This window comes from Abrus precatorius, unplaced genomic scaffold (genome assembly GCF_003935025.1).
Source record: "Abrus precatorius isolate BTA unplaced genomic scaffold, Abrus_2018 Scaffold8, whole genome shotgun sequence".
In the NCBI taxonomy this organism is placed as follows: Eukaryota; Viridiplantae; Streptophyta; class Magnoliopsida; order Fabales; family Fabaceae; genus Abrus; species Abrus precatorius.
Genome location: NW_020874428.1, coordinates 4,662,777 through 4,674,602, shown reverse-complemented (window position 1 = coordinate 4,674,602; position 11,826 = coordinate 4,662,777). Strand labels below are relative to the sequence as shown.

At 31.7% G+C, this 11,826-nt stretch overlaps 1 protein-coding gene across 1 annotated transcript; it reads left to right on the top strand.

Annotated features, from left to right (window-relative positions):
• Nucleotides 1-423: 423 nt before the first annotated feature.
• On the top strand, nt 424-7,255 carry LOC113874121 (kinesin-like protein KIN-7N). Its single transcript, XM_027512343.1, has 18 exons — nt 424-568; nt 646-735; nt 1,035-1,153; nt 1,258-1,371; nt 1,623-1,704; nt 1,797-1,864; nt 1,961-2,038; nt 2,120-2,262; nt 2,359-2,461; nt 2,556-2,636; nt 3,319-3,387; nt 3,459-3,518; nt 3,644-3,784; nt 4,087-4,380; nt 4,919-5,011; nt 5,418-5,573; nt 5,667-5,930; nt 6,896-7,255. The coding sequence occupies exons 1-18, from the start codon at nt 424-426 to the stop codon at nt 7,253-7,255; spliced, it is 2,460 nt and encodes an 819-aa protein (XP_027368144.1).
• The last annotated feature ends 4,571 nt before the right edge of the window (nt 7,256-11,826 follow it).

Here is an 11,826-nt window from a genome sequence, read left to right as displayed (position 1 = left end):
TTAATTTGTTAATGAGCATTGGTTATAAAAAAGCATGAAATTATAGATTTTAATGAAGAGAAATTAAAAAGAAAAAAGGAAAAAAGAAGGGTGATAAATGATGGAGCTCATGCAACTACTGATAACTTGGTTTGTTTTATATTTAAAATGGAAGTGACACTTTTAGTTCTAAGAAACGTTAGTCTCCAAGTTAAAATGACAACAGACTATTAAGACAAAAGGTGGAGCAGAGATCGGGTTTCTTTCTTCGGTCTTGAAGCAGAACACGTGCATTTCTGGCCCATGAGTTACGGCCCAGAAAATTGAATTAAACGGTTGGGCCAAGATCCACAAGGGCATTTCCGTCAATGTTGAGAGAAATTCAAATTCAGCAAAAAAAGAAAAAGGGTTGAAGCAGAGCCCGCTCTGGCGCAAAATCAGGAAATGGAGAAGATCTGTGTCGCGGTTCGACTTCGCCCTCCAGTTTCCGAAGACTCTGTCGTCGGAACCTTCTGGAAGGTTGAAGATAACCGCATCTCTCTTCACAAGATCCATGGCACTCCACTCTCTTCCTCGTCTTACGCTTTCGGTACATCATCTTCATCCATTTCTCATGCATTTTTTTTTTTTTGAATTACTTTTCAAATTTTCACTGTTAATTTTCAGATCGTATATTCGACGAAAGTAGTAGCAATGCCAGTGTCTACCACCACCTCACCAACGATATCATTCATGCCGCGCTCGACGGCTTCAACGGTATTCAAATTCAAATTCTTTCGCTTTCTTGCATCTATGCATTGTTATTATTATTTTAATTATAATTATAAATGATACACTTAGTATTAGCTTAGCTCAAGTAGTAACTAACTAACTAACTAAACAGTGCTGAGTATTCAGATCTATGCATGCTTCAGTGGCATTACTTTTTAATCATATGTTTTGAGTGTTAAAATATTTTTCAAATTAAAAAGTACGTTAATCTTTAATTAATATTATTTGTAATTTCTAAATATAAATGTAAATATATTGAGATTGAGATTGTGTTATATGTTCAGGAACTGCATTTGCGTACGGGCAGACTAGTAGTGGGAAGACTTTCACCATGAACGGTTCCGAAACTGACCCGGGAGTGATTCCTCGGGCAGTTAGAGACATATTTACGAGAATTGAAACGGTGGGTGTAGTGCTGTAGTACGAGGTTGTTTTGGATTTTAAATGTTATGCTATGCGATTATTCATGCAATGTTGATGTTTGGTTCCATCACTTTGGTTGTTCAGATGTCTGATCGAGAGTTTCTAATACGAGTTTCGTACATGGAGATCTACAACGAAGAAATTAATGACCTTCTTGCAGTTGAAAATCAGAAATTGCAAATTCATGAGAGTTTGGAGGTTGTCTAGTTCCCACTTGATTTTATTTTATTTTTTGTTAAAATACACACACGTCTTGGTCTAATTTGTAAATGAATGTAAACTAATTTAAGTTAATTTGCAAATGAATGTCAACTAATTTAAGTTAATTTGTAAATGAATGTGAGTCAAATATGTATTTTAATCTTTTTTTTAATGGTTAATTTACGTGTATACAATGCAAGTACCAAGTATAGTATAAATGTGCTGATTTTCTTTTCTTTTTTTGCCAGCGTGGAGTATTTGTTGCAGGGCTGCGAGAGGAAATTGTAAATAATGCTGAACAGGTGTTGAATCTCATTAAAGCAGGGGAAGGTTTGTGCTTGTACATTCTTGTAATTTTCTCTGAAGTTTGAATTTACATTCTTGCTACATTTAAGTTTAAAATTGTTCTTTGATATTTTCAGTTAACAGGCACTTTGGTGAGACAAATATGAATGTAAGGAGTAGCAGGTCACATACAATATTTAGAATGGTAACCCTTAAACCTTTTATTTGCGATGCAAAATGTTTTAGAATGCATTTCCTTATTAACTTACTCCTAAATCATATGCTACAATCAAATACGCAGGTGATTGAAAGCAAAGGGAAGCATTCCAATTCTTCCAATGATTGTTCAATTAGTGATGTTGTTCGAGTTTCAGTCTTGGTTTGTATCCGTTCTTGCACCTTCCTTATAAGAAATTCTTACAAGTAATTTGCATGCTTATTATTTAGTTTGTGGAATTAGAATTTAGTAGATCTAGCTGGCTCTGAAAGGATTGCAAAGACTGGAGCTGATGGAGTACGTTTAAAAGAAGGAAAATATATTAACAAGAGCTTGATGGTTTTGGGAAACGTTATTAACAAATTAAGTGAGGGTTCGAAGCAAAGGTATGCTTTTTTTCAGCCTCTGCACAGTATCTTTTTAATTTTAAATTTAATGGCATTAGAAGATAACAATGTTCGACCCTTTCTGTTTTATGGCAGGGGGCATATCCCGTATCGTGACAGTAAATTAACTCGTATTCTGCAACCTGCTCTTGGTGGTAACGCTAAAACGTCCATTATTTGCACCATAGCACCAGAAGAGGTAGAGAATATGGTTTCGGCTTGGTGTTACACTTTTCACCAACATCTGATGACTAGTGTCATATTTTAAATGTAATATTCGTCAATCCTTTCAGATTCACGTTGAAGAAACAAAGGGAACTCTTCAGTTTGCGAGTAGAGCCAAACGCATCACAAATTGTGCTCAAGTGAATGAGGTACGAGTATTTTTCTGCACTTCAAGTTTATTATTTTGTTACCCTCGTTAATTTATTTTCTCACCTTACATGTTTCATATCGCTTGATTTTTTCTGTTATCTAAAGCGTTGGTACTTGGTTGGTGCGGGTTTTGTGGTTGAGGAGGCTCTCCTTAATTCTATTAGATGTGGAATGTTTACACTTTACAATGATCAGTTTCCTTCCACCATGTAGATCTTACAAGCATATTAGCTTTGAAGACAGTGATTTGTTTCCTTAAATCTGCATAAATTTGAAGAAATTCTATAACAATTTATACATACAAGTAAAACTGGCCCTATTCCTGTCACGATATATAGGCTGAATTGTTCTGTCGCCTAGTGTCAGATGATTTATTCGCCTGAATGGTCAATGTAACTAATCATCAGAGGAGAAAATATTGAACTTTGAATGTTGAAAATGAGAATCTTGTTACGCCGAGAGGTATGTAAATTTTATGAAAGAACAAGACTGAACTTCTCTCTAAATTTTACTCGTTTCTCTCAGGGAATAGTCAGCACTGGTTTTTCAATAATGAACCTTCAATTTCTCAAATGCTAGCTATATGCGCATATTGTTTCCTCCATTTCCAATGCCGGCACTTCATTTCTGGTACATATATTATTTGGCCAAACCAGTGTCTTGACACTAGGAGTTTTACAGATATTGACGGATTCAGCCTTGCTAAAGCGGCAACAGTTAGAGATAGAGGAGCTACGTAAGAAGCTTCAGGTAAATCATCTTCTGATGATAATTTTTACATTCAAATCGGAAAATCTTACATGATAATAACTTCCATTTAGGGATCCCATGCTGAGGTGCTCGAGCAAGAGATTCTTAAACTCAGGAACGATTTGCTCAAGGTAGGTTTTATCTTTCAAGTTTGCGTGCACTCTGCAGAGTTAGCCATTAAAATTCATTCCAAAGCATTAAAAAAACTCTATTTTATCTTTTTGTATTAATTATCTGTTCATATTTCACTGTATAGTATGAAATGGAGCGTGGGAAGCTTGAAATGGAACTGGAAGAGGAGAGGAAATCACGTGATCAATGGATTAGGGAGCAACGGATGAAAATTGAAAATTCCAATACTAAATCTTTATCAGACTGTGGGACGAATGACAGTCAGGTACTCCTCATAAAGGAATGATTCGAATGAAATAATATGGCTCGAAAAAATCCTGTTAAATGCTAACTAGTTCTCATATAATCGTAACCCTGTCCCTGTACAAAGAAATCAATTTTTTATTTATCTGCTCTATTTAGATTCTTATGTTAATTTGGATTCCATGACCACTTTTGCTCCTCTGGAACATTTCACAGTTTTCCTTTCTGTGCTGTTTTATTAGTCAACTTCATTTTCTTTCCCTTTCCTTTCTTGATATTTTTTCCTCCATTTTTTTGTTCCAATAATTCTACATGTAATATTAGGGACCGGGATTTTTGAGGCCCAGGTTGACAGAAGAATACAGTGACATTAATAGTGCATCTCAAGAGGATATTTTTAAATCTCCTTGTTTTAAAGCAGCTCCCAATTCTTTTGTTGCCAAGAGATCAAATTATTCATCATTGCCAGATTATAGCCCCCTTCCAGATGCTTTCAGCAATGTAGCTGATGAAGATATGTGGTTGAAAATGAATAATGGTTATGTTGCAGACCTTGATTCCCTTCAAACTACTCCCACTCGGCAAGTTCAGTCCTTCCCACCAAGTGATGCAACTGCTGTGAGTTCCTATTTATTAATTTTTTTTACTAAAGGAACTCTTTTTCTGTCTTACTCTAGCATTTCTATTGTTTCGCATCTATCCACATCTCCCCCAAAAGGGACAAATTTTAAAGTAAAGGAGCAGTGGTGCTATGCGCAGGTTGTCGTCCACAACTGAAGATACAAGATATAGAAGAGAGATTGGTCTCTAGACATACTTGGTGGAGATTATTATTTTTTTCTTCATTTGCTTGACGAATTTTGCAACATTTTCTCTATTGAACTAGTCTTGTTGGTTTCACCATTTTTGCCAGATGGTATTCAATTATTATAGACTTACCTTACCCTGATTATGTGTTTAGGTTTTATGAAATGAAAACTGGAATATGGTGTAAACCATTTTGTAATTTTGAATGTTCAATACCTTTAATAACAGTTTATGCCTCTGGCTTATGGCGTGGCTTTTAAGTAACGCCAGTCTTAATATCTTTTTTTTATATTAAGAAGTATATGATGCTTATTTTATACTTTTTACTTATTTTCATTATGTTTGTCAGTGTTGTACAGGTGAGATTGAGAAGTATGAACGAGAGGTTCAAGACTTGAGAAGACAATTGGAGCTTGCAAATGAAAGAATAAATGAACTCGAGGTCAGTATCTGCTATACTATTATCACTCTCACGTATGCTAAACTGAAATTTTAACAAGTATAAAATTGTCATTAACCCCGAAGATCATTCAAAAATATTTTTTTAAACTTTCTCTAAGAATAGAAATGGATCTTTGTCCAGTGTAAAGTTACTAATTACAATTATCATAATGAGAACTATACGTATGATATCTCATGTGCCGTCTTCTAGAATATTTTCAAATTGTCAATACTTTGAATCCATTTGGAACTGCTGATACAGAGATACAAAGCATCGTTTCTATAGAGTTGAACATACAAAAAATTCTACTATGTATTGCGTGTTACTTGCATTTTCCATTTGAGCTCCTTTTTGTTAAGTGTTCTCTGTATTGTGCATGATTCTATGTTGATGTATGTGAATCCAGCAAAATCATTCAGAGGAATTACCATCAAGCAAGCAATTAATGGGTGGGACACCTAAACATCAAGAAACACGACTAATTCATGAATTGCCTCTGAGGTCATCTGAATCTGTGGAGAACTTCAAAGATAGCTTTGAGGAGGTTTTGTCAGTAATGCAGGTTGAATGTGTGCACTATATCATATTCTTTCAATCTTTATTTGCTTTGATAATTTCAAAACAGTAAATTAATTTTCTCCGGTGTTCTAAACAGAGATTTGCATCTGGTGGCAAATTATCGACTGCGACGATGCTTTCAACCATGAGTGAAATTGGAGCACAGTTATTTGCAACTTTGGAAGCTCACTTTGCAACGAATGTGGGTAGTGAAAGGTCTTCCACCGGGAACTGTGCTTTAATCGGTGAACAACAAAAAGTGTTTCATGAGAGGATGAACAATATAATTGCATCACTGGAGTTATCTGAAAGCCCAACAACAGGAGAGGAGAGGATACATTTGTGCAGCTGTGAACACAAGGTAGTTGTCTGGTCACACATATCAAGATATCAATCATCAATCATGGTTTTATTCTGTGTCTTACTTTTAGGATATCTTGCCTCTTTTTTCAGAACTCTATTGCCATTGATATAATAGCAACTGAAGCCTTGACTGGCATTTGTCCAATAGCTGAAATTGAGCAAATGATTGAGAAATTATAGACATAATAGCTTTTCATGTGCTTATACTCTATAAAACAATAAATATTAGTGTTGACTCGTTTCCTTTCTTCTGGAATATGCTTGTAACATAAGGATTGTAAGAAATAAACTCTTATGAGATTTCTCTCATGGTCTCTTTGTAGCAAATACAGCATGCCCTTCAAATTAGACAAAAGGCTTAGTAACATTTTGGTTGATTGATTTTATGTTGTAAGTTATTTTCTTATAATAACCTTCAATGAAGGAACTGATATTTGGCTTCTTTTGAAAACATATGATTAGAGAAATTAGAAATAGCTTCTTCTGAAAAAATTATTAGAATGATTGCAAGATTTCAGCCCCTTCATGTTACATATAGGTCTCTGTAAGAGTCGACATGCTTTATTTTTTGCTAGCTTGTTATAACTTCACAGTACGTCGAAAGTGAACATATAGAGAGAGGGTAAAGCTGAAGAACTTTGGGTGGGAATATACAGTCAGGACAACCACTTGATAGAGTTAGAGAATTCTATTCATTTCTTTTTAGCTTTTTATAGAATCAAATGCCGTTGTGGAGAAAAGATTGAATTGTTGAGTGATTCAAAAGTCAGGCTGAAGGAATCTGCATGTAGATTGAAAGTCTAGAAGAATGATTCTCACTGGTGCATGCACAGATTTATGCACTCGGTTCTCAAAAGAGAAGCATGGGTAAAAATATAGAACTGCATTATAGCATAAAATATGAGACAAAGCATGGTAGGTAGGTTATTTTTTATTATCCTAAACTAAATTTTTGTGACAAAGGGCTCTGGTTTGGGAGGAGAAACCGCTTACTCAAAGGAGGATTTAAATGAAAGATGTGAAAGCCTGGAAAGGGAAGTACTACTTTTGAAGGACGAAAAAGACTCTTTGCTGCAGAAGTTCTTTGAATCATCCGAGAAACTAGCAATGGTTTCCAGCCAAAAGGAAAATGCCTTGAAAGATTTAAATACTGAAGTACATAGAAGGAAAAATCTAGAAGGAGAGGTTAAGCAGTTTACTGCAGCTTTTGCCAGTCGTCAGAAATCATTCATTTCCTTCCATAGTGACCTTAAGACCAAAATTGAGCAATTCAGAGCCCAGACTCCAATCTCAGTGCCAAAATCTCCTGGGTTACAGGATTAGATATGTTGTAAACCTTGAATGTCCTAGTCTTCAGTTGCTCATGTTTAAAATTATTTTAGAATTATTCATGTTGTTTTAGTTCTAGCCAAACCTAAACCATTCACTAGTTAAGTTTGTGCTTAATGTATATTTCACTATTTGGCAAGGACTATAAACACCCCAACAGATTTTTCGTTTCTCTTTTGATAATTAAACTATAAAATAATGAACTGAGTACAATAATTTATGGATTAAATGTTTATTTCAATTCTTTAAATTAAATTACAACTGTTGATTGTTTTAATTCTTAACTTGATAAAACTTTTCTTTTAATCTTTAATTTTTTTAAAAATATTCATTTTAATTTTAATTTTATTTTAAATTATTTTTATATAAAAATATTAAAATAAATATTTTGTTAAAGTCAAGGACTAGAATAAATTTTTTATAAAATTAAGAATTAAAATGACTGATATTTACAATTTGAAAGGCGGAACTCGTAATTTATCTCTAAAATGAAACGCTTGTGCAAAAATGTGATGAAACCTGTCTAATTTAACTGTATTCATTAATAAGACAAGGTAGATATGGGTGGATATGCCTTCTCTCTAAATGTGAAAACTGATCGTCGTTTATATCGATTTAGTCCAAAGTTGCTGAGTTGATTTAGCTGAAGCAAAGAAATTAATATCATGTTTCAATATTTTTTCAATAAAGTTGAGTTAGAAAACGCCACGTCAAAATGTGTAAGCTTTCATCACGTACTCTTATGCTCCTATTGATGTATTGTCAAATGCCCGTGACCGAGACACAAAGTAAGAGAAAAGGTTTGGGTTATGGTAGAGGAAAAGATCTTGGATTAGATTTAGATTTGCAGGCAGATAATACAAAATTAGTGGTTGCATCCATCTCGAAAGTTGATGCCATTTACTATATTGCATCGTCTTTGCCCTTTGGTCAATGTTCCACTTCTAATCAAACCAAATCCACTCGTACTCTTTTAACTTTTCCTTAAATATGAACTAAACCCACACAATTACGCTATTAAGATTTGAGTACTTTTTTTTTTCTGTTTTCCACATTCCACTTTCTCATCCCACCAGGACCACCTTGTTCTTTAACTAAAATGCCGTTTCCGTTGTTATTTTATTCTTTCCTGTCTGGGTTTCAATATAATAACTTCATAGATTTTCCATTGCATTTGCCATTACTTTAATACTTAGGTTATTATTTGAGAGCAATTTATCCTTCTCTCTCCTCAATTATGCGGGATTAGACCTGCAAAGATAGGAAAATTCCAAATCTGTAAATCTTGTTATTATCAACTCAGTAATTATCTTAATTAATAAATAAAAACTACTACATACTTTTTAAACTACAATATATTCAATATTCTTATTGTCGATTTGATGTACTTTTAACAATTAATCTTTCTAAATTGTATTTATTGACGGGATATCTACACCATAAAGTTCAGTTTTGTGTTTTTAAACGTTATCTTTCCTATTATAATCATTCAATTATATGCCATTCACAAACAAGAGATACCTGTGATATGTAATGCTTGCTTGTTTAAGCAAGTCTATCGCATAGGTGTTTATTTGAAGATAGATAATCATACTTCATAATTTTTTTAGAAACGTTAAATGCTTTTTGAAAGTGAATTTAAAAGAATATTTTGTATTATAACTAACTTTTTTAAATGGGAATGAATGTTGGAACTTCACGAAATAACGTATGAAATAATGAGAGTGAAAAGATGAGATTACAAGTATGTTTTATAACATGATTAGCTATTTTATATGTGGTTAGCGTACATGATAATATTAAAGTTAATAAATATGATTACATGAAAGATAAAAAATAATTGCATAGATAAAAATATCAGAATACAACACCTATAATAAAAAAAGACGTTTAAAATTGTCTAAGATAAGAGGAAGACTTAAAAGAAGTTATTAAAATAAATCTATTGATTAAATAATATTTATGAGAATTTAATTTTGATCAAATTTAATAGCGTCATGTAGTTTATGTAATCGATGTTATCTAAAAAAAAATTGTTATCATGCAAGTATGTTTTGTAAATATTTAACTTTTTTTAATAAATATTTTTAAATTTTATTTGGTGTTTTCAAAATCTCAAATACAATGTTAATGATAACTTTTTTTTAATTTAATAAACTCAGTTACACGTATAATTATGGTTTTTAAAAAATCAAATAAATGAAGAAAAATATAAAATATGAATAAAATTTAATGATCAATGCTGTGAATGGTTCCTTTTTAAAATCACAGCAAGGTCAAAATACTAAATTGCTAAAAAAATGATTTTTGTTGTAATTTTTTATTTTAATTTTTAAAATAGAGTGATTAGAACTAATTTTGAGAAATCTATTTTTTTAAACTTTTCTATTTAAAATAATTGATTGTCGATATTAGACCTATAAGATATTATATAATAAATTTACTTTATCATCCATACAAAATCTATTTTTCTAAACTTATTTTTAAAATATAGGAAATATCATTAGTGACTTAAAATGTTTTTTAAAACTTCAACCAAAACGTAATAATGTCCTATTGCTAAGTTTTTTTAAACAAATTTATAAGCCTTCAAAAAAATAACTGTTAATTTTATTTATTTATTTAAGAATGTTGTACATATTCGATGTGGGGCATGTTGCTAGTTGAACGTGACAGGGAAAATAAAATTTCAACAACCCTGATTGTACTGTTGACCAACAGCGAACCTTACACATCATGGTTCGTAAAACAACTGCCATGAAAGCGCTTCTTTTTTAGTAAGCATATATTAATTGTTTTTGAGAGGTAAAGCTTTTAAAGTAGTTTTGTCTCTTTTTAAGAATTAAATCCTAATTAATACATTTATGGAATTCACAAACACTATTTTTACACTGATACTAATTAACGAATTAACTTTAATACTAAAAAATTACTATTACTTTAAAATTTCATAATTTTCATCTATGAGCTCAAAATTTTGGTCATAGATTATAGATATGTAAAAATAATTTCAGACAAAAATATATACATATTCTTAATTTCGAAATGGACCCCACTGATTAATGGTGTATAGATTGTGGTCAGCCCATTATTTAACAGATTAATGACCAGTTATTATATATTTTTTTTCATAAAAATGCAGTGTGCAGAAATCATTTTCATTTGTAGATATTGGTAACAGTGGTGTTATCCAAATTGTATAAACTAAAAGTATGAGACCGACATTTACAAGTTCATGAAAGTTTGGAATTGTTAAAAAAAGACAGCCAGCAGTGAAATCCATATGTACTAAATAATTAATAGCATCAGACACATATCAATATTAGATTTTTTATGTTGTGTCCTTTAAATTTTATATTTTCATTGTGAAATTTGTTTACCAATACAGAAATTATAGCAAATAATAAACAATAATTTTTTAAATTGAGATCATTATCTATGACAAAAAGATGCTCTTCAAGCTTAAAGTAAAAACTTATAGCATAATTATAAGACTTGTGATGTGTGGAAATAAACATAGAACAGTAAAACACCAATAAATAAATAAATTCAATGCAGAAGAAATGAAAATATTGCATTGAAATATTAGAGATGCTAAACAAGATAGAATTCAGAATGAGTGCACCAGAAAAAAGGTTGAGATAATATTAATTATAGGAAAAAAAAAAAGAAAGATATACTATACCTTTTCCTAGTTTGAATATTGATTTGGTTGATCTTCGATAGGCCAAGCAGCAGTGGGCTCCTAAGCGGTTCCTCCAAGATGATGAATGAATTGACATTAGAATCTTCAGAGAGGAATGGTGGGGTAAATGCAAAAACACTTCAAGTCAATAATAATTTTAGCACAATAGAAGTGTATGAATAAGAGGAATCCAATAACACACTTTTTAATACAATTTTTAATATTTTTTTTATTAATTTAAATTTATTAAAAAATACATAAATTTTATTATTTTTAATAAATTTTAACTAATAATAAAAAATATTATTAGCCTTAGAATATGAATAAATATCAAGACACAAAAGCACACCCTCATGTGGTTACTATATCCCTCAAGTGGTAGAGGAAGAGGCGTGACATGCATGGAGTGTCGTGTGTTACAGATGAAGATGATATATCTCACTCGGTTACGGAGTGGGTCGTTTGAGGCTTTAGGAGTCTAACCATTAATTTATGTCTTTCTTGATTTAACCCAAAACAACTATGGATGGAGAAGATTGGTAAAGAGAAATGATATTCTTATAAAACCTGTTAACAACTTGCACAAAGTATGAAAAGATAAAACAACTTTTAACATGCATTTTTTTAATTAATAAAATAAATGATAACTTGGTTCTTTTTTTCTTTTGGGGGTCTTTTTATGTGAATTGATGTAAAAATTTTTTTTTTATAAAAATAACATATCTTAAAAGTCACAGTTGGGAGAACAAATCAAAGAAAAGGTAATTATTTAGAGGTAGAGGAGAGTAAAAAAGAATCGTAGGCAGACGTTTAAGGATTTAGAAAATAATAAACTTTCCATGAGCAAAATTACCAAAAAATACGATCCATGTAAGAAAAA